This window comes from Phalaenopsis equestris, unplaced genomic scaffold (genome assembly GCF_001263595.1).
Source record: "Phalaenopsis equestris unplaced genomic scaffold, ASM126359v1 Scaffold000002, whole genome shotgun sequence".
Taxonomy (NCBI): Eukaryota; Viridiplantae; Streptophyta; class Magnoliopsida; order Asparagales; family Orchidaceae; genus Phalaenopsis; species Phalaenopsis equestris.
This window is the reverse complement of record NW_018164444.1, coordinates 13,677,625-13,701,907: the sequence shown is the minus strand read 5'-3', so window position 1 is coordinate 13,701,907 and position 24,283 is coordinate 13,677,625. Positions and strand designations below refer to the sequence as shown.

Here is a 24,283-nt window from a genome sequence, read left to right as displayed (position 1 = left end):
CAAAATGAATGATTTGGGTGGCATAAATATATAAATTGAAGTTTAGGTGTTATACATGTAAATGCGTAAGAATTGGGTGGTATGTTTTAAATGCCCCTTTTTCAATATTTCAAACTCATTTTAGACATTTTCAGGCTCTAGTGAACCCCCATCTGAAATAAGTAGATTCAATTTATTCTAACTATAACATAAATTCCAAACAATTATTCACATATCAAATTCACCATAAACTAAATCTAGTCATTCTAATTTGCAAAATGAACCAGAAATCCACACAATGCAATTTCACATACGACAATGTTGGCTTTCTAACTTAAAAATAACAGCATCTCCACAACAAAACAACAAAAGATGAAACAAAAATAAGACATAAAATTCATCAGAACATAAGAGCAAAAGTTACGAAACTAACTAAATCTCACAAATGTAAAATGAATACAACACCACTAAAAGCATAGAAAACAACCTGCAACCTCCATAAATTTTCATCAACCTTATTAGTATTTTAGCCCTGCAGCTTCTCTTTCTTCCTCTCTTCCCTATCTTAACTTCTTCCATCAAACTCTCATCCATTAGTGGCAGGAAGCTGCTTTGCCTGCAGCTTTTGCTTTGCACCCACGGCGAAGAACTCCGTGATGACCTCGAGAGGCATTCCCTTTGTCTCGGGCACCTTGAGGAAGACGAAGATGAATGCGATGACGCAGACGATGGCGTAAATCCCAAAGACGCCGGCAAGGCCGATGCTGTTGAGCATGACGGGAAGGGAGTAGGTGACGATGATGTCGCCAATCCAGAAGACAAGAGCGCAAATGGCGATGCAGACGCCACGAACCCGAGTGGGGAAGATCTCCGCGCAGAGAATGTTGGGGATCGGGCCGAATCCCATGACAAAGCAGCAGAAATAGGCGATGACGCTGATCGTGGAAAGGACGGCATGAACTACGGTTCCGAGTTCGACAAGATTGGCGATGATTAGTACGAGTAGCGAGCAAATGAGGATGGGAATGGTGGAGAGGAGAAGAAACCTGCAAGATAGCAATGAAAGTAAAAGAGTTGTCGCAGGATCATTTGGAGAAGAAAAAAGGAATCATTAGATGTTGCTTGTTTTGATTGTGCTGAAGTTGAATTGAAGGTGGGCGTTCTGTCGAATGTTCATCAATGGAACAATCTGGCCACTTAATCAAATTGTTCTAAGAAATGATGATTTTGGTTTCATGGATTTTGAATGTTAGTGTTTATTTTAATCCACTTTTGAAAGTGTGTTCATTTTTACCCTATATTTTTTGAGGTGTTCACTTGCCCCTTAAAGTGGCCAAATTTAAACCAATTTGGTTCTACGCAAATTTTATTCTCTTTGTAAACATTAATGTAAAAAACTTTTCATGAAGGCATTTTGAACTTTTTAAGGTCAATTTCATTAGTTTGATACGATATTGTGTTAAGATTGATCCTTAAAAAACATAGGGAAATTTACATACATACCACACAATTCTTTTATATTTACACATGGTGTGATAATCTTATACATGAAAAAGAAGTATTCACCTTTTTAGAAGTAGATGATAGTGGTATTGTCTACGTGATATTAAATATTTGAGTGCAATGCATATAAATTTTAAAGTTTGGGTGTTATGTAAATATGTAAAAATTGTATGGTATGTATGTAAATGCCCCAATAATATAAAATGCAGATTAATCTGGTGGTTGATGATCAAGCACATTGTGCATCAAAACGAGTGTTCTAACTTCAACCAACCAAACTAGGCTTTAGGCAATATTTGTGGGTTGCGGGTAAACAATGCAAAACAGAAGCATAACAAGTTGAAGAGGGAAGGAAGATAAAACCTTCTCCCAGATATATCCATCAGTCTCATGGCAACACCTATAGAAGGGAGCATCAACAGAGTAGTGAGAGAACTGATGAGGATGGACGATGAATCGGAACTAAGCCCGAGGTTTTTAAGGAGCACTGCAACGCCTGCTTGCTCGAGAATTTGAGGCGTGTAATACAGGACACCGTTTATGCCAGAGAACTGCAGAAAATAGAGAATTTCATAATTGAAATACAAAAACAGTGAAGTGATAAAAAAAGACCCTGACTATTACATGGGATCATTTTAGTCCCAGAATTTATCAAAATGTCAAATTAGTCCTCCGACTCTTTTAATATGGGTTGAAATAATCCCCATGCTGGACTACTTTAGCCCTCGTGAAAAACATTTGGAGACTAATTTGACATTCCTTCAAACTCTGGGACTAAAATAGTCCTCTAAATAGATTCAGGGGACCTTTTTGATAATTTTCTCAAAAATAATATAACAGGCAGGTTATTCATTCTACTTTCACATGTTGAAAAAAAATTTTAAAATTGCATAGCTCAACTCAACAAAAAGATGCAAGTTTATGGATATTATTTATACAACCTAAAATAATTGTGAAATCTTTTTTATTAGTCCAGAGCTGCCTCTAATACTGGTTAGTACTCCAAGATTGGCATCTTCAATTACACTAGAATACCTTCTACACTTTTTCTCATCACTAGAACTTAATTATCTGTTTTTTTTTCCAAATTATAAGGTCATGAACGAAAAAAATGCTCATAACAAACAAAGAAAAGTATCACCTGTTGCAGAAGCTGAATACCAACGCCAACAATCAGTGCCTGTTTGACACCTGGTTCAAGAAGATCTGCCCACACAGAACCTTCAGCAACAGCTTCCAATGGATGCACCATTGCCGGCCCAACCGGGTGCTGGTCCACCAGCTCCTTCGAGTAAAGCGCGGGCTGACTCACCAATGCAGCAGCTTGGATAAACTCATTCTCTTCTCCCACTTCTTGCCCTGGAACTTGAACAAGCGAACCCCTCTTTGAGCCCGGCACACCCTCTTGGTGCAGATAGATCCTTTTAAACCCTCCTTCCTTAATCCCATCCCGCCCCTCTCGCTCCGTCCATTTCCACGCCAGTTGCCATCCTCCACCAATCCCCATACTTCCGACGGCCTCCGCGCTTTCCGGAGCAGCGTGCGGAGTTACATTGTCCTTCGCTTCCATCTCTGTTGCCTGACGAGAAAGCAGCGGACTCTGTAAATTGTCTTCACCGTCACTTCCCGATGCATCCGATACATAGTCATTACCCTCTCTATGGCCAGTTTCTTCATCCCACTGATCGGTTTTCGGCCCCGCAACACTAAACATGCTGCCGAAGTTAGGAAATAATGTGCTTCTCATGCTGCCCATCTCAGTGACCGGGAGTTTTTCGTGGACGCTACCAAAGAGGGTGACGAGAGGATCCATAAGAGGAATGTTACTTGGTCTTTCCAAGCTGCTTCCATGGCGAGAAACGGCACCGAGGGCGCTGCCGAGGATGCTCTGCCCCTTTATGGGGCGAGCAACCCATGAAACACCTTCTTCAGGCCCGTAGAGGGTGATTTGTTCCTTGTCACCATTCTGTTCTTGTTCATCGCTGATCTCATTAGCAGGGCCTATGATGTACTCCTCGATCGAAGTATCTGCACCAACGCCCAGACCTTCGACGAGAAGAGCCATTTCTCCTGAATGTAAAAAAATGCTGGGTTCATATGTAAGCATTCTAGCTCCTACATTTAAACTTACTAACAGAATAAAAATAGAGAAGGCATATTAGATAGAAGCAAATTGGAAGAGATTTAGTTAAATTTGTAAATGAAAACACAACACAGATGGTTGACACATAACATTGAGGTAGAGATATCCTACAAACATATGACTAAGAGTGTAAGTGAACCAAGCCAAATCGTGAGCCAAAATGTACGAGTAGGAGTGTAAGTTAATCAAGTCAAATCGTGATCCAACTCAGGCTTGACTCGATAAATGGCTCGTGAGCCAAGCTCGATAATTAAACCAACCTTAACTTGACTCGTTACCTCACTAACTAGTTTGCTTAAAAGAAATGGATATAAATATACTTATAGTATATCAAAATTATAATAATTTAAGTATCAAGTTGATAAAATATAGGAAAAATTACATACATAGCACCCAATTTCTATGGAGTTACCTATCTCACACTCAAAGTTTCATTTTTTACACACACGGCACTTTATCTATGGATGAAAAGATGAATTTGACTATTAAAATGTGATAATGAGTGCTACTTTTCATATGATGTTTGTAATTATAATTCATATGATGTTTGTAATTATATAAAAGTTTTGGCGTGAGATAGATAAATATGTAATTTTTGGGTGCTATGTATGTAAAGCCCCTAAAATATATCTCACTTTCTAAAATCAAGTATTTATTACTATTTTTTTAACTTTCCATTCTTTTATAATTTTATTAAAATAATTAATTAAATTATAATCATTTTTCTCTTTCATAGTAAACAATTGATTTAACTCAATCTCAAAAAATTAAGCCTGAACTCAAGCTCCAACTCAATTAGGGGTGGGATGACTCGAGCTCGGCTTGACTCGTTTACACTGCTCCGCGTGCTCATTAGGACAAAACATGATATTCATCTCTTTTCAAATATCATATTTAGCCTGTCATAAAATGGAAAAGGAACATTCCTAATCCTTGCATAAGTCAAAGATTCACACCTAGTGATCACAAAAGTGGTCTCAAACAAAAAAAAATTAAATAAAGAGAAAAAAAGGTCACTGAAAAAATTAAGAGAAGTTGAATCCCAATTTGTCAGATGACCATAGCATATGCTACTCAACGACAATAATTAAACTAGAAGTCTCTTAAGTACCAGAAAAACAGTTCAAATAAAACATAGCACAATCTGGGAAAAACAATAGTCTTCAAATCTAGAATAAGGGCGGGCAAAAGAAAAACATAATAATAACATGTGGTGAAAGACAGTTTTCATCCTTCAGATAAAGATTAAATACTGTTAGAACCACAAAATTATGCATATCTATATAAAAATTATTATAAGAGAGGCTGAAAACGTTCGCAATCAAAACATAATCATCGTCATTATGACCATCATAATCATCATCATCCCCATATTAACAATTTGAAGTTTTTGTGAATCCTTCGCTTGCATGCAGTGGTGTTAACCCTAATTTGCATAAATCCAACTTCTTCTAGCTATGCTAACTTAGGCAAATTCTTTTTCTTTCAATTGTTCCGCATTAATATTGTTTCCTTCCTAAGTTGATACAACTTTAGCACTTCACTTAAATGCTCAAACAACAACAATCTATTTTCTAATGATATCTTTAGTATATGCAACTTCTGAACACTCTAAAACTGATTTCTCAAAGGGAATCACAAAATTCTTACTTATTTACATCTCACACCAAAATTTCCATATTTACATACATATCACTCTGATGCTTTAAAACTATGCATGAAAAAGCGGATTTCACTTTTTAAATGTGCTAATAATACAATTTTTTATGTGATATTAAAGATTTGAGTAAATATGAAAGTTTAGGTGCCCGATATGTAAATACATAAGAATTGTGTGTTATGATGTAAATGTCGCCATTGTCAAAATCCGTTAAGAGTTTATCTCACATCTAGTATAGCATTCTCAATATTGTTGTTGTGAAATATCGAAATAAAATAAAAGAACAATTTTTTTATGAAAGCGAAAAAATAGAACGAGAAAATTCACACGAAAAAATAATAACACAACGGAACACACAGATTTACGTGGTTTGGCAAATTGCCTACGTCCACGAAGTTGCAGAGGATTTTATTACTTAAGTAATATACACTAGTCGATCGTATCGATTTACAAGAGGGATCCCTCACTTCTTTGCTCTCTCTTCTCTCTTTACACCGAGACACACCGAAGAAGATAAACTTACAAGAAAAATAAACTCAATTTCTTTTCTGTCACAATTCACCAAGAAGAAGCCAAAGGAAAATAATCTTCTTTTTACTTCTTCCTTTTGCTGTAAGGAACTACTGCATGCACTTCTCTTCCTCTATCCCGATGAAGCCCAAAGAAGAACACCAAAAAGGTCGTTTCGTAAACTAAATATGAAGGAGAACCGCTCCTTTTATTGTGAAACAGCAGGGGAGAAGGGATGCTTCGTTTTGCGACAGAAGAAGGCGGGAGCAGTTTCTCTGTTAGCGAAAATGGAAGGCGCGACGATTCGCGAACGGGAGCGGGAGCGGGATCGTGGTCATAACAGAGCGGGAGCGGGAGACGGGTTGGGCGTTATTTGAACCAGGCTCCAAACAACAAATCTCCCACTTGGAGACCGGTACACAGACCACAATGCTTTCTTCCTCAAACTGATATTCTCCACTAGCGGCGTCACATTTTTCTTCAAATATAAATCCTCCACCTCTGCAACTCAAATCCTCTTCACAACAGAAGATCAACTGAAGTTGTGCACAACTGAAGTTTCTCAAGAGTAACACCCTTAGTCAGCATATCAACAGGGTCCACATAGTTTTGCACCTCCAAGTTATTTCTTAGGTTACTCTTTTATCTGCTTAGAACTCTCACTGCATGGGCAATATCCTGCATCTGCTGAAAGTCTTTTCCAACAAGTCTAGCCTTGTACCTCTTACTGTCATCATGCTCAGTCTTCACCCGGTACACCCACTTGTTATGTAAAGTCTTCTTCTCTAGTGGAAGTTCTGCAAGCTCTCACTTGCTCAAACTTTCATCTTACAAGATTTTTTCATAGCTCTGTGGTTCTTCATCATCTGTCTGTGGAACAATAGGAATAAGTACCCCGGACTCACTCTCATTTTCACTTCCATCATCAATAAAAATATGAATTGTCAGCAATAGTGCATCATGTACTTCTTCAGATACCACATTTGTGATATTATTCTTCATATTCTTGAGATTCTTGCAGTTCCTCTAGCGAGTCTTGCCACAATTCCAGGAGGTTGTCTGCTGACCAAACTTTGATTTTGATCTCCCTCTATTTGAGTTTATGTCCTACCATCTCCCTCTGAAATCAACATTCAGTGTCAAACTTGAACCTGAGATCTCGCCAGTCTCGCCAGTATCTTTCCTGCACCTTTCCTGCACACCTCCTCAGTCAAAATCAAATCACGAATATCATCACATTTCAGTTTAGATTTACCTGCAAAAGTGTTACCGTGATCCTCATGACTTCCTAAATATTTGACAATGATGTCAACAATATCAGCACACGTATCTCATCATCAAAATCAATTTCAAGAGAACAATTGATTTGTGATAGTATTGAAATGATTCAGGTGCTGAGCAACAGAACACCTTCCACCATCTTCAAGTTCAATAACTTTTTCATCAAGTATACTTTGTTATTCGTCAATGATTTTTCATACATACATGATAAGGCTGTCATGAGATCTGCAGTCGACCTCTCTTTGATGATGTTATGTGAAACAGATCTCAATAGGGTCAATCGAATAACCCCCAAAACTTGTTGATCAAACAAATTCCTTTCAGCCTAATCCATCATTTCAGGCATTTTCCCCAATAACGGAAGATGAAGTTTCTTCTTATAGAGGTAGTCTTCATCTGCATCCTCCAATAACCAAAATTTATCATCAAATTTCTTGATCTCTGAAATCTTTACTTCATCTGCAGTCATCATTCTTCCTTAGATCTGAAACACGACTCTGATACCAATTATTGTGGTATATCGAAATAAAATATAACAATTATTTATGAAAGCGAAAAAAATAAAACGAGAAAATTCACATCATAAAACAGTAACACAGTGGAACAAACAGCTTTAAATGATTCGGCAAATTGCTTATGTCCACGAAGTTGCAGATGATTTTACTACTTGAAGAATATACACTAGTCGATCGTCTCGACTTATAAAAGGGATCTCTCACTTCTAAAAACAGTAACACAGCGAAACACACAGATTTACGTGGTTCGGCAAATTGCTTACGCCCACAAAGTTGCAGAGAATTTTACTACTTGAGGAATATACACTAGTCGATCGTCTGGACTTACATGAGAGATCTCTCACTTCCTTGCTCTCTTCTTCTCTCTCTACACCGAGATACACATAAGAAGATAAACTTACAAGAGAAATAAAATCAATTTTTCTTCGATCACAAGCCACCAAGAAGAAGAAGGGAGAACAATCTTCTTCTTCTTTCTTCTTCCTTTTGTTGCAAGGAACTACTGCTTCCACTTCTCTTCCTATATCGCAAGGAAGCCCGAAGAAGAGCACCAAAAAGGTTGTGTCGTAAACTAAATCTGAAGAAGAGCCGCTCCTTTTATCGTGAAACAACAGGGAGCGAAGGGATGCTTCGCTTTGCGGCAGAGAAAGGCGAAAAGAGTTTCTCTGTTCACGGAAGTGGGAGGTGCGACGATTCGCGAACAGGAGCTGGAGCGGGAGCGAGAACCAAAATCTGTGTCATCAAATTTCTCGATCTCTGAAACCTTCATTTCATCTGCAGTCATCATTCTTCCTCAAATCCGAAACACGACTCTAATACCAGTTGTTGTGGTATATCAAAATAAAATAGAAGAACAATTTTTTATGAAAACGAGAAAATTCACATTAGAAAACAGTAACACAGCAGAACAGACAGATTTACGTGGTTCGGCAAATTGATTACGCCACGAAGTTGCATAGGATTTTACTATTTGAGGAATATACACTAGTTGATCGTCTCGACTTACAAGAGGGATCTCTCACTTCTTTGCTCTCGCTTCTTTTCTCTCTACACCGAGATACACCGAAGAAGATAAAGTTACAAGAGAAATGTTACAAGAGAAATAAACTCCTCAATTTTTCTTCTGCCACAAGCCACCAAGAAGAAGAAGAAAGAACAATCTTCTTCTTCCTTCTACTGCAAAAAAATTACTGCTTGCACTTATGTTCCTCTATCCCAAGGAAACCCGAAGAAAAACACCAAAAAGGCCGTGTCGTAAACAAAATCTGAAGGAGAGCCGCTCATTTTAATGTGAACTAGCAAGGAGCGAATGGAAGCTTCACTTCGCGACAGAGAAGGCGGAAACAAATTCTCTGTTCGCGGAAATGGGAGGTGCGACGATTCTGGAACGGGAGCGGGAACCAAAATTTGTGTCATCAACTTTCTCGATTCTTGAAATCTTCACTTTATCTACAGTCATCATTCTTTCAACACTTTAAGATTTAAGATTTTTCTACAGGTCATATTCGAATTAATTCTTACTATTCTTTTACCTATAAATGCTATTTCCTGCAATAGACAGTAATTCTAATTCTCCCAAAAAAACTCTCCTCTCCCTCATCCACGCTCCAAGTTCTTCATCACCTGCATAAAGGCCAACCTTTGTTGCTACTGCAACGCAGTTCTACCGTTGTCTATGGGCTAGTGAAATCTGCAGTAAAGGATAAACAACCATAGTTTATTATCTCCGAGCATAACTGAGATAGAAATAAGAACCAGATTATTCTCCCGAAGCAAAACAAAGGCAAAAAATGACCACCTGTTTGTTGTTTCAGGAATGAACAAAGATAAAAAAAGTAAGAATTACTTTTCAGGGCCGATGAGTTCAAAAAAAAAAAATAATAATAATAAAATAAAAAAAGAAGTCAACTAGCTGTCCACGGTGAGGAAGAAGCCAAATCAAGGACAAAATTCGTACACTATTAAACAATGCTCAAAATATCTTTTAATTGATTGAATAGTCATTAAGGAAGCTCCATAAAAAATCTTAAATCTTTTTATATGTTATATATAGCTTATTATTTCGAACTTTTTCATAATAAAAGTTATCAAAGAATCAAGTTGGCATCAAAGCAAGTATTATTGGCGCAAGGTATAAACTACAAAAGTATATGAGTGCTGGGAGTGTATATCAAAATGCCCAATGTAGACCCTCATATAATATATTGATGCAAATGGAGCTACACTCAAGCATGATGGGAATTCATGCGATCCTTTCTCTTCCAAGTGATCACAAGACTTAGAGCCAAACAATTCAAATAAGCTTTAAAGAGGTTAGCCCAACAAATTGGTGAAGTGAATTACACATGGAGGCCCGACAAATGTCTAAAATAAACCCAAGGGTGCCTAGTCAACAAAATTAAGGTTTTGGAAGGGTTTCCTTGAGTGGATAGTTTTTTTATCAATTCTTAAAGATCAACATGTTAAATTGATTACTTCGGGAAGTGTGCCTATTTTTGGAGCGAAATGTGGGCCTCATATCATTAAGGGCAAGCAGTTACCATTGCCCTACTGTATTTACGTTATTTTTGTTTTTGTTTAGCATGTGCTAAGGCTGAAATATGAACCCTTTATATTGTAAAAGTTTCGGATTATTTTGGAGTTTAATGAAATTTCAAAACATTCAAGAATTTATAAGGGTTTTTTTTTTTTTTTGTGCTCCTCTTATTTTCTCGAGAGAACTATTTGAACTTAGCAAATTAATTATGGTAACATTCAAGCAACTGACTTATCATCTTGAATTCTTGAGTGCTCTTGAGATTCTAGGTGTGGAGTCTTCTTATTTGTCGTGCTTCGTTCTTATCTTAATAAGTAACAAGCCAAGTCTCAACAAACTTGTTTCTTGTAGATTTTGTGATTCAATTCCAAACATGGTGTTGGTTTTCTTCGCCTTGTAGGCGAGATTCATATCATTTGATATCAGAGCTTTGGCTCAAATGCAAATTTGATTATCCTTTTTTTATTTGATATCTAAAAACATTAAAGCAAAAAAAATCTGAATTTTAATTTTATTGTCTTTTCTTGGTTAAATCTTGTTTCTTGATTGTCTCAGTTTTCCACATTCTTCTTTGGTTTGTCGAATTGATTTCTTTTTTTTTCTTGCCATAAGTTTTTTCTTATTGAATCATTTTGTACAATTTGTTTGACTAATAAAATAACAACTTATCTTCAAAAAAGAAGGAAAAAAAACAGAAAAAAAAAAAAGGAAGGAAGAAAAAAAAAAGCATAACTTCAGATTTGCGGCTTTTTATTCTACATTCATTTGTGACCTAGCATTCTTCATTTTTGAATAATTGTTTGATATTGTTGCTGCCTTCATCTGTTTCTTGAGGATTGCTTCTTGAATCTTGAATCTTGAATCTTGTGATTTGTTGGTTGAATTCTCAACTTGAATTGTTGCTTGGTTCTTCTTTGTTCCTTAAGTCTGATTAAGAATCAAAAAGGACACAAATTGAGTGAAAACACGAGTGTGAGTGAAATCATTCTTGATTGAAACACATGAGGGAGAACTTGTGAGCTTCCTAACCTTGTTTTGCATACTAAGCATGTCGCTCAACCTCGAAGAAAAGTAAACTGAGTAGGTTCAACAATGGGCCAATCCAAACATACAATTACAAGCATCCATGGGGGAGATAGGGCAAATGATGAGGGCTGAATTCGAAACATTGCATGAGAGGATATAGATAGGTTGAAAGAGAAGACACCTAGGGGGCAGCAGTCAAACAATCTGAGTAGACATCCTAGGCGTGTCAACCAGGTGAACAGTGTGTCTGTGTTGGGGTTGTGGGGAGTGGGGAGTGGGGAGTGGTGGGGGGGTGGTGATGGGTTAGAGAAGTTCGAAGAACCACATATAAACTGATGGTTACTTTGGCGTGGTTATGGGAACAGAAAAGTTAGGATGGAAAGACTGAAAAAGGATGATGATTTGGAGAGCATCAAGGTGAAGATTCCATCATTGCAAGGAAAAAAGTGATCCCGAGGCTTATCTAGAATGGGAGAAGCAGATGGAAAATTTTAAAAAGGTTAAAACTTGTTGCAATTGAATTCATTGACTATGCTACTGTTTGGTGAGATTAGTTATTGAAAGAAAGAAAGAGTAATGGAGAACGTTCCATGGAGAAGTGGGAGGAAATGAAAACGGTCATGCGCAAGCAATTCGTCCCAATTCCCAAGCTACTACTATCGAGAGTTATACAACAAACTCCAACGCCTCGCCCAAGGTAATAGGAATGTTGATGAGTATCATAAGGAGATGGAGACTGCTATGATCCGTGCTAATGTGGAAGAGGACCGGGAGGCAACCATGACAAAGTTCTTGCAAGGATTGAACCTAGAAATTCCTGATCGGGTAGGGATGCAGCATTATGTAAAACTAGAAGATATGGTGCACATGGCCATCAAATTTAAGCAACAAATGAAGCGGAGAAATATGGCTACGAGTGGATCAAACACAACTTCTCCAAATACATGGAAAACAACCCCTAAATGGAATGAACCATCATAGAAGACAAGGATCAAGCTCTCTAAGGATACCAAACAAGTTATTGCACCGAAATAAGGTAGCATTGAGCCTATTATCTCTAGAAGTGATGGAGTTAAGTGTTTCAAATGTCAAGGCAGTGGTCACATACCTTGCCTGAATAAGGTAATGGTGATTACGCCACAAGGGAGAGTTCATTTCGAAATATGAAGATGATGAAATGCCATCTCTTGAAGACGCCTATGTTGGAGAGTGTGTTGTAGTTGGTGAGCCAATGGTGGCAAGACGAGCCCTCAGCGTGCATGCAAAATAGGAAAGTAACCAGTGGGAGAATTTATTTCACACTAAGAATTTTGTGAATAACAAAATTTGCAGTGTCATAATTTATGGTGGAAGTTGCACCAATGTGGCTAGTACTAAGTTAGTGGAGAAATTAATGTTGCCAACCTTAAAACACTTAATGCCCTATCAACTTCAATGGTTGAATGATTGTTGAGAAATCAAGGTAAATAAACAAGTGATGGTGGCATTTTCCATTGGGAAATATGACGATAAGGGGCTTTGTGATGTTGTCCCTATGCATGCACGTCAGGTCTTATAGGGGGAGACCGTGACAATTTAACCGACGTGCAAAACATGACGGTTTCACCAATAGGTACTCTTTCACCATTAATAAGCAACATGTGTCACTTATGCCCATGACTCCAAAACAAGTTCTTCAAGATCAAATAAAGTTGCAAAGAGCAAGAGAAAAAGAAGGAGAAAATAAAGCCGAAGATGTGAGAAAAGAAAAGGAGAGTAAAATATAAATAAGAAAGAAAAAGATAGAAAAAAAAGAAAAATATGAATATGAAAGAAAAAAGAGAGATGTGTAACAACTCACTAAGGTCGAACTCTCTTTTCTCTTTTTCTTTCATATTCATATTTTACCTAACTTCACTGAAACATTTGAAATTGAGTTTGATGCTTCAGGTATAGGTACTAGAGGTATGTTGATGCAAGAGGGGAAGTTGGTTGCATGCTATAATCAAAAGAATTGTATGCAAATTAGTTCGAACTCTAGAAACTTTGCAACATTACCTTTGGTCAAAACAGTTTGTGATTCATACAGATCATAAATATTTAAAGCATTAAAGGAACAAAACAAGTTAAAGAAATGCCATGTCAAATGGGAGGAGTTCATCGAGATATTCCCATATGTGATTAGAAAAGAGTAAGATAAAGAAAATATAATTATTGATGCATTATCTTGCAGGTGCCTTTTACTTTACACTCTTGACAATAAATTGTTTGGGTTTGAAAACATTAAGGAGTTGTATAAATTGGATTCTCATTTTGGTGACATGTTTAGGGATTTCTCTAAGGGTTTGTGTGATAAATTGTACTTGCATGATAAATTCATGTTTAAAGATAATAAGTTATGTGTTCTGCATTCATCCTGTGTGAATTACTTGTTCGAGAAGCACATAGTGGTTGTTTGACGGGATACTTTGGGGCAAGCTGAGACTTTAGGTGTATTATATGAGCATATTTTTCCATATATGAGGTTTTGTGAGAGATGTGTTACATGCAGACAAGCTAGGCTACTACCACATGAGTTGTATACTCCACTTCCTATTCCTACTAAGCCTTTGCTCCAAAAAATAACCTATTGACTTGTGGAGCAGACCAAGAGGCGATGAGCCATATCAGGTGGTCGAACACATCAATGCCAATACATATAAACTTGATCTACCAAGTGAGTATGGTGTTTGTGCTAGCTTTAATGTTTCTAAATTATCTCATTTTGATGTAGGTGATGGTTTGAGGACAAATCCTTTTCAAACAGGGAGAATGATGCAAATAGAGCCACACTCAAGCATGATGAGAATTCAAGTGATCCTCTGTCTCTTCCAAGTGGGCTAATCACAAAATTTAGAGCCAAACATTTCAAAGAAGCTTTAAATGGGCTAGCCCAACAAATTGGTGAAGTGACTTACACATGGAGGCCAAACAAAAGTCCAGAACAAACCCAAGTGTACCTAGTCAATGTGATTAAAGCTCGAGAAGGGTTTCAATAAGTGGAACCAGTTTTTTTTCAGCAATTCTTAAAGAGCAAAATGCTAAATCTGTGGTTTTGGGAAGCATAACTATTTTGAAGCGACGGCATTAAGAGCACGTCTTATTACCATTGTCCTACTATATTTATTATGTTACTTTCGGTTTTATTTAAGCACGACACAAAATCAAGATAATCAACATTTTTTTATATATTTTTAAATTTTTCTAAATTTTAGGTTTAATTCATTGTAGCATTAATGCCAATTAAAGGTTTCCAAGTTAGTATGTGTTGGGGCTGGAATTTTAACCCTTTATATTGTAAAACCTCTGGTTTATTTTGGAGCTTAATGAAATTTCAAATCATTCATGAATTTGAAAGGTTTTTCTTGTGCTCTTCTTATTTTCTTGAGAAGACAAGTTAACTTTTGTGGCGTTCAAGCAACCGACTTATCATCTTGAATTCTCGTTCTTGAGATTCTAGGTGTGGCATATTCCTATTCATGATTTTTTGTTCTTATCTTGCTAGGTAACAGGTCAAGGCTCAACAAACTCATGTCTTGTATATCTTAGATTTCGATTCCAATCTTGGTGTTGGGTACCGTCGCCTCGGTAGGGTTCATATCAAGTATATACTTCACAAGTCAAATCAGTTGAGCATATAATGAACGGTGAATGACGAATTCGGCGATTTATAGGCTAAAGCCAATTCACTTCAACAACCATCGAAGATATCAAGATGGTCTGCATTCAGAAACGGATTGCATGAGCGCATCCAAATGATCGAAATTGCTTGAGGGATCTTCAACGATCAAAACAAGCACACATTAAAACAGCAAGCAACCAGCTCAAAACACGCAATTTGAATCCAAGTTACCTCGACAGTCGATGAAATCACTCAAACAACCTCTGATTGCAAAATAGACTACGTGACGGTTTATGGGACATCGAATTTACCTAAAAAAGACACCCATATTATCTAATTTTCATACAATTGTCGGTGGCACGTAACTTGAGGCATCTAAAGAAAAAAAAATTAACATAAAATTATTTAAACCTTAGTTTCTTCTCCACTAAGCCCACCTCCCAAATTTAAAATGCCCCATGCTTTTCACATACCCCCGCCTCCATATCCCAACTTGCCACATCATCTAATGAAATAAAAAAAATAATATAAGAAATAAAACAGGGGCCTATCCACATTGGTTACTCCTTAAAAACTCAAACTTAGCACCTCACAATTCTTCCTTGCTGATGTTGGTCTCGCACGAAAGCTCACTCCCATCTTGCCTCCTTCATCCCAAACGTTGTAGCCGCAAGCAAACTCGCCTCCCTGCTCCAACTGGTGACCTCTCTTCACTTGAATAGCCCAAGACCGAAATACCTAGCCTCATCAATTTTTTCTCTTACACAAAAACCCCCAAATGGCTTCCTCACTCTCCGCTCTCAGCTCCTGTCGGCAATAACCAGCTGCTCTTTCACGCAAAAACACCCTCTCCACTCTCCCTCTCTCCAATTCTCGCCAACCTCTTAAGCTCTGGCCACCAAACCGCTCTCCAGAAAGCTCTTTGTGCTATACCAAAAACCTCATCTCCCTCGCTCAAAGACTTGCAACAGCTTCCCTCTTCAGGTACAAACCTGAGCTCCCACAACAGACATCATGTACTGCTAGCTCCTCAACTCAATAATCCTAACATGCATTCCACAACTCTCCACATCTCAGTCCACTATTCACTCAAACTGACGCCCTCATTTTCTTTTTATCGTGTTCTCTCCATACATTGAACCCGTAAGCCCCTCTTCCATCATGTCATCTGGTCAATCACCGCATCACTCTTTCTCTGCAAGGAGATTAAGGTAGTATGATGGGAAAATTAGTATTTAAGATTATGTAGGAAGATTTTAATGTGAATGTGTATATGCGTATGTATTTGATTGTAATTTGGGAGGAGGGAGAGCAACTTGTATTGAGAGATTCGTACAGATTCATTGATTAACCATTATCGATCTACAAAAGTATGAAATTGTTGGTATTTTTCAATCATAAAATCGGTGCATTTGACATGATGAGTGGAACATATGCCCACTTTTCTTAGAGTGGCGAGGGAAACTCGTAGACGACATTCACGATGCAATCATTTTTTGCGACATGTTTGACGTGACAAGTAGAACTCGTGCATGATTTTCTTAGCGTGGTGAGAGAAATTCGTAAGCAACATTTGTGACGCAATCCTTTTTTACGATGCGTTTGAAGCGACGAGTGGAGCTTGTGCGTACTTTTCTTAACAAAGCAAATAAAAAAAAATCATATGTTATGCTCACGATGCAACGGAAAAATATTTGTGTTGCAAGCTTCCAGCTATCCCATGCACGTCTTTCATGGCGTGATGAGTTCTAAATACTATGATTATGGCTGACCATGCATGCCTTTCTTAGCGTGGTGAGCAGGCTTAGTCTCTCAATGCAGCTCCACAACAGGGAATGACGTCGAGGGGTTGCATAAATTTTGACGAACGGAGACTTGATAAATAAAATTTAAGTTAAGCTTAAAACATAATTTAAATGAAAGAGCTAACAAAAGTAAAAAAAAAGAAGTTAGTTTATCAAAAAAATAAAATTTGATCAAACTTTGTTAAACTTATTTAACTATCACTTCTCTTCTTCAGAAAAGTTGAGCCCAAAAAGAAATATATTGTTCGAACCCACAACTTGTCTTTCTTTAATAATTATTAGGTAGTTAAACACACGAGTTTTAATTTCAAATCTTCTTTTATTTTAAGGAAATAAATTTAGAATATTTGTACTACTATTTTAATAAAAATATAATATATATAAATATATTAAAGAGAAAAGAAACAGATAGGCTGTATGGGTGGGCCTAAAAATAGGCACCCAACCCACACGGTACAACACACATAAAAAAGTTATAAAGCCTATAAAAATCAAAAAAGCTAAAAAACTACCAGAGTGCTTAAAAAGTGAGGGTCATCCCAATCTAGTCCTGCCTCTGGCTCTAGTTCTCAGAAGGGATCCAGCTAACAGATTGGTAAGGTGCGTACCATTACTCGAAGTAACCAAAGGATCTTCATTCTTCTTCTTCCTCCTGGAAGTGTAAACATGTCATTCCTCATTCGAAGAATCAGTCTGATGAGGTAGTAGAGCTAAAGCAGAAGGATTACCAACCGTAATACCCACAAGAGGTTTCATAATATTTGTAATAGCTCGAACTTTCATACAACGAGATATTGTCCGCTTAGGCCTAATGACCTCACGATTTTGTTATATTGATATAGCTTCCCAGAAGGTCGCCCATCCTAGGAGTGCTCCAGCACTAGCACATACATGTTTTGAATTTTTTATGAAATTCCAACTCTTACACAAAAAGGCTTCTCAATATTTAAGAGTTTATTAACATTTTACTTAAGGGGTACACAAATTCCCTCACTTGAGTAACTAATGTCCTCATCAATTTTCTTAACTAATAATTATCCAACAGAGAGATATTTCTATCTTTAAACTGGTGTGATGCTCTCATGTCATTTATACCAGTCTGAGCTCTCACCCATCGAGATATTGTCCGCTTTGGCCTACTGACCTCACGGTTTGACCCATTTGTGTAACTTCCAAGGGGTCACCTATCCTAGGAGTTCACCAATGCGAGCAAGCTAAACTTTGAAGCTTTTGGTGAAATTTCAACCGTTACACTAAAATGCGCATCGATGTATAAGAGTTTAGCTGCATTTTACTCGAGGGGTTTCACAGAATCGCAGCAACAGCAACAAAAAGATAGAACCAAAATAAATGGAAGAACACAAAATTCATATGAAGATGGAGCTTCTTTATCGAATGGAAAAAAAAGGAAACATAAAATGGGTTGGTGATTGCCCATACCCTTTCGAAACCTATCTATGAGAAGTTATATATCATTCCAAAAAAGCTTTGCCACCTCAAAAAAAGTATATATAAGAAACTACACCTTGAAATCTTTCCTAAAAAATAAAAAATTGGGAGAGAAAATATTAGTTTTGTTAAGGTGAATATTACACTAATTCCATTTGAAAAGGAGGACCTATCTCTATCTTTGATGGCAATGCAGATGAATATAGCAGTGGGGTCATTCTCCAATAAAGCGCAATATAGAAGTTGCTCGCTCTAATGATATCGGTCCAAGTGATGATCAATGCCAAGATCAACAATGAGATCTAAAAGAACCTCACTTCTACAAATCTGATAATTTAATCAGCATTCCCAAACATACCCCATCTAAATGCTTACTTTTGGATTGTATTCAAAAGTGACTAAAGATTACATTGATAGCAAATATTGCTTAAAATTTGTAGTCATCAAATATTACATAGATGAAAATATAGGTATGCGGGATGATTCTACTGTTAATTAACAAGTCAACTTTTACACTGCATGATAGCCATATGGAACTACTCAGCACACAAAAGAAATACCCTTCTAGAAAAGGACTACGTCATGTCAATGAGAAATTTCATAGCAACACATTAAGCATGTATACTTGTCAACACAAGCCTAAGCTCTTATTGGCGCTAATTTACTTCGATAAAAATGAAGTATCAATGCCCTACCTTGAGTAAGAAAGGTAAAATGCAAATGCAGCTGTTGAATAAGGAGAACGTATCACTTTTCAAAGAGGCACAGGGTTTGCTACCAAAGAGATGTATCAAAGATGACTCCGACATATCAATTTAAACACAAGAGATAGCTAAACTTCATGATCTAAAAGAACTCAAAAAATTAAAAAAAAAAGAACAAGAGATAGCCAAACTTCAAAGAAGACAAAGGAGAAGTAAGAAAAAAACACAAGAGCAGCCATAATCCAAAAGAATACAAAAAATAAAATAGCACCCAAACTTCATGAACTTGTTATAATCTAAAATTTTAAATTTTAAAAGTTGTTTCTAAAATCTCTTTGAAATATCTTAAAAATCAATTTTGCAAAATAAAACCCAGTAATATAATTGAAACCCTGAAAGGCAACCTTCCCCCACTCTAAGTAATGCTTGCTTTCATGGTAGTGAAATCATTCTAAAAGAGAAACCAATGTTCTATGGGTCAATCTAGCAGATGATCAATCTAATCAACTATGATTGCAATTTATACATCAAATTGCGAAAAGATGAAAATGATTGCATTATTCAAAGTTTTAAGCGTTCGATCTCTTGATAGATTACTACTGATGCTGATTTTCAAACTACACCATTGAGAATGAAGTTCAAGTCAACAAAAGATTAGGAATTATAACAAATCATCGATTTGATGCCTGATGAACAAGATTTAAAAACAATAAATCCAGATTGTTGGATGTGATTTGAACAATAAGGCAATGGCAACTTTTGAAAGTTAAACTTGTTGTAGATAATTTTGTATTTTGAATTTCAAGTTGAATTTCCTACTTTTGGGGAGTTGATTTAGAAAAGGAAAAGATTATTATTTAAATTGCAACTTTATATATGTTTCTTTCTCATTCAAAAAAGTTAGATAGTTTATGATAAGATAAATTAAAATAATTCATACTATTTTTCGCCCATAAATAGACTGTTTCGTATGATAAAATTTTGTATAAAACACCCCAAATCCACACACTTTCCCCTCTTCCTCTCCCCCCGTGGATAGCTATTTCAATCTGCTCTAAGAAATGCTGGTCCTCCCTCTGGAGATCAAATTATCTACAGCCAACTGTTGTCCAAGCTACCAGCAGCTCCCTTCTAGTTCTAGAACTGCTGGCTGACTGTTGCTGCTGCCATGGAGCACCACTAATGCTCAGGTGTGGCCGAAACAAGGCAGAAACAACAACACACTTGCTATATCAGAGCAGAAAAAAGGCAAAAATATCAACTTGCTTGTGATTCTGGTAAAGAACAGACATCACAAAGAACAATGTATTTGTTTTCCAAAGCAGAAAAAGTCAGAAATCAAAGTTAGCAAGCTGTCGATTGCAAGTCAATATCCAAATTAAAGATAAAAAAAGCATTAATATTGTAAAATAATGCTCAACCTATCTTTAGTTTATTGATAGATCATGAGAAAACATCTATAATAATCCCTGAAACCTTTCTGAACTTATTTTTGCCTCTTAATATGGGCTTGTGTTATTCTTAATGTTAAGAGCTTGACTAAGAATCAGTTAATTCGCAAGCTCAGTAATATAACATGGCCAATTTATTTTTATATTTTATAAAATCTCCTTCAAACCTACATGATATTCTGTCTAACCCATCAAAACGTAAAGAAAACTCCAAATCTTAAGAAGTAAAATATGATCCTCATAATTATCTCCCATTCTGTTCATTTTCATATTCAAAGTTAACGAAAACATATAAAATATAATTTTGTATGCTCTTTATATTTTCCCAACTCAACTAAAAGCTTGCTGACCTTCCACGCATAAAACTCCACGTGAGAGACAGATGGGAAAACATTAAAAAAAATAAAGAAAGAAAACCAAAAACCAGCTTTTTAATAGCCAATAGTCATGAAAAAACGCTAGAAAAATCAACTAAGCATTAGGAAAAACTAACTTTAAATATTGCGTTAAGAATTAATGAAGGAACAAACTAAAAAAACACAAACCTGACACATCATCCCTTCCACGAAGCCTCTGCAGAACCTTTTTGGCCTCCACCATTCGCCCCTTGCTTACAAGCCACCGTGGAGATTCAGGCAAGAAAAAAATCGTTAAGACCAAATACACTAAAGAAGGGATCGATAGGACTCCAAGCATCACTCTCCAGTTGGGATTCACCATGAGCGACATCAAAAACACCATAACATATGATAAAAACATTCCTCCAGATCCACTAAATTGCGGAAGTGTGTTTAGCTGCCCTCTTATCTCCGGCGGAGAAGTCTCAGAAATATAGACGGGAATGAGCGTGACAGCCAAACCAACTCCAAAGCCATCGATGAGCCTCGCCAGAAGGAGGATGTAAACATTTGGAGACCAGAGCATCACCACTCCGCTAACAAAATAAAGGATTGATGACAAAATCAGCATAGGACGCCTCCCATATCGATCTGAAACAGGTCCAGAGAATGTAGTAATAATGGTAGCCCCGATAAGTGACATGGCGACGATTAATCCTTCAATAGTAGGCTGTGTTTGCAGCTTAAATTCCCTTTTAATATAGATAACAGCTCCTGCATGGATTTGGATTTAAAAGATGAGAATCTGAGTACAAATTTTTCAAAAATTCAGCTTGAGTTAAAATTTATAATAAAAATTTTCAAAACTTTTTATGGTATGTGCACAAAAACATGGATTTATAAGAAAGATACTGTAAAAAAATAGTATACCAGCAATTGTGGCATTGTCCCAGCCCTGCAACAAGTTGCCTATAGTGGCAGCTATGGCTATAAGAACAGCTCCGTCCATCTTTCCGGTGAGGAATGGCGTGTTAATCAGAAACAATAGTCGTCTGCAATACAAACACACGTTGGAAGCCTTCGACTGAAAAAATCAAAACCCAATTCCATCAAGAGAACCCCCTACGTAAAAATCAAAGAGACTAAAAGAACAGCCACTCAAAATACGGAATAAAATAAATAAAATAATCCACTCACGCTTCGAAGATAATCGGAAAAAGGGAATTATCAATCAACAGAAACGGCAAGCCGGACGATCAGTGCGAAACATGATCATAGATGAACCTGAATAAGATGGCCGACATGCCCAGAAAAACCCTAGGGTCAAATAACGCGCTCAAATATAACCGCAGAACAGACAAAATTGAACAAGAAAAACGAAAATCGCCATCGAAATTTAAAATATCTAATTTCCAACCTCTACACGAACGCTCGCTACACTCTCCCAAACCCACGGTTCAATCACCTGAAAAAACCACCAAACAGTTCAATCAACATGAACCAAGAAGGCACCCTTATGATTGAAAGAAGGCAGCAAAACTGAAATTTATCCGGGAAAATTGTTCAGAAACATACAGCTCTATGAAATCTCCTATATCCTACACTCTGTACCAAAAATGAGTGGAGATCGTCTGCACCGCCCTTTGGGGTATTCAACCTCGGGAAAGAGCGAAAATGGGTTGAAGAGATGACGACGAACTCCAAAGCATAGCTGTAATCGCTCTGTCAAAGCTTCGCCCTTCACATTCAGAAGGTTCAATATGATCCGGGCCTTCTTGGTCGAGTCGGAACTCTGAATCCCTAGACCTCGAACAGTTTCGCGATCCCAGAATCCTGCGTGAAATATGAACCCACTCACACTCGAGTCAGGAGAAAGAGAATCCAAGAAGAGAGAGAAAAGATGACGAATATACCCGCTGTAACCCGCCACGTTAACATCTTCCTCTGGCACGTATGCATCTGAGCGCGACAAAAAAAAAAAAAAAAAAAAAAAATTTATATTATCTATTATATATGTACCGCTTATTTATTAGGTATTTGCATTTATGACATCCAAATATATTTTCTAAAAATAAAAAATATAAAACAAAACATATCAAAAAAATAAAAATAAAAACAAAAAAAAAGTTAAAATGATGATAGTTTTTATTTTATATAAGAATTTAGTTGATATATATATAAAATAAATTTTTATTGGTTTGATATATGAATTCATATAAATTGAGTGGTAAGTACGCAAATGTTCCCCGTAAAAATATTCATACTATTTTGTTATTTTTATGGCTAATTAATAAAATTAAAATTTCCATTTAATTTTAGTTTAACTTTATAACTAAACATATAAAAAATATATTTTTTAAACTTATAAGTATAATTGAATTGTTAATTTTGAAGAAATAATAATGTGCTTACTTATGGTGTAAAGAAATAATTCAAACAAAAAAAGCAAGATGCTGCAATTTCAAATTAGCTGTAGTTATCAAAATAATAATCTTTAATGGAGGGTAAAATAAATAGAATTGCAAGAGCTCAATTATTAATATGTTTGTCTTCGAATAAATTTATAATGTTGATCCATAGCATTCAACGAACTTGTTAGAAACGGTGGAACTCGGTCTACTATGTTTGGGAGATTACTTTGCTTTGGAGAGTCACACCTCTTCACAAATAACCACTCCCGTTTTTCTCTTTTCTGAAGTGAAGTATCTCTTCGCTCCCTCCTGCTCGTGATAAAAGCTTCGGATGGCTCTCCTTGGGTTTAGAAGTCACGGTTTCCTCATGATAGAGGAATGTTTCTTAGGGGCAGAGGAAGAGAAGTGCAAGGAGAAGCAGCTCCTTGCTATAGAAGAAAGAAGAAAAATATTGTTCTCCCTAGGCTTCTTCTTGGTGGCTTGTGGCAGAAGTGAAATTGAGTTTATTTCTCTTGTAAGTTTGTCTTCTTCAGTGTATCTCGGTGTAGAGTTTTCTTCAGTGTATCTCGGTGCAGAGTTTTCTTTCGGTGTATCTGGGTATAGAGAGAGAAGAACAGAGAGAGAAAAAAAGAGAGAGCAACGAAGAATAAGAGATTCCTCTTGTAAGTCGAGGTGATTTACTGATGTAAATTCCTCTAGTAGTAAGGTGTTGTTCTTTTCTGTTGTGATTTTTCTCGTTCTATTTTTTATATCTAGATCTCGCAGATGAAGTGAAGGTTGAGCAATTAGTATATCTAGATCTCGCAATAACAACAACTTGTATCAGAGCTTTGTTTTGGATCTGAGAAAGAATGATGACTACTGCAGATGAAGTGGAAGTGAAGGTTTCAGGGATCGAGAAATTTGATGGCACAGATTTTGGTTATTAGAGAATGTAGATAGAGGATTATCTTTATGGGAAGGAACTTTATCTTCCGTTATTAAGGAAAAGACCTGAAAGGATGGATGAGACTGAATGAAATTTGTTGGATTGACAAGTTCTGGGGGTTATTCAATTGACTATATCGAGGTCTGTCACACACATCGTTATCAAGGAAAGGATGAGTGTAGATATCATGACAGTCTTATCAGGTATGTATGAAAAGGTATCGGAGAATAACAAGGTGCACTTGATGAAGAAGTTATTCAATTTGAAGATGGCGAAAGGTGTTTCTATTGCACAATACCTAAATGTTTTCAATACTATCACAAATCAATTTTCGTCAGTGAAAATTGATTTTGATGATGAGATGTGTGCATTAATCTTTTTGGCTTCATTGTCAGATAGTTGGG

The 24,283-nt window shown here is 36.7% G+C and overlaps 1 protein-coding gene across 3 annotated transcripts; it reads right to left on the bottom strand.

Moving 5' to 3' along the window:
* Positions 1-290: 290 nt before the first annotated feature.
* LOC110019642 (monosaccharide-sensing protein 2) lies at positions 291-22,438 on the bottom strand. Of its 3 annotated transcripts, XM_020717392.1 has the most exons (8): positions 22,116-22,438; positions 21,958-22,005; positions 21,738-21,824; positions 21,471-21,624; positions 20,748-21,314; positions 2,624-3,552; positions 1,846-2,033; positions 291-1,025 (listed from the first exon to the last, which is right to left on the bottom strand). In XM_020717392.1, the coding sequence occupies exons 4-8, from the start codon at positions 21,547-21,549 to the stop codon at positions 566-568; spliced, it is 2,223 nt and encodes a 740-aa protein (XP_020573051.1). In that variant the 5' UTR covers positions 21,550-21,624; positions 21,738-21,824; positions 21,958-22,005; positions 22,116-22,438; the 3' UTR covers positions 291-565. The 3 variants fall into 3 exon arrangements, with proteins under 3 accessions (XP_020573051.1, XP_020573069.1, XP_020573061.1); XM_020717410.1 differs by lacking the exons at positions 21,738-21,824; positions 21,958-22,005 and having other exon boundaries at positions 21,471-21,592; positions 22,152-22,438; XM_020717402.1 differs by lacking the exons at positions 21,958-22,005; positions 22,116-22,438 and having other exon boundaries at positions 21,471-21,592; positions 21,738-21,857.
* Between the last annotated feature and the right edge of the window lie 1,845 nt (positions 22,439-24,283).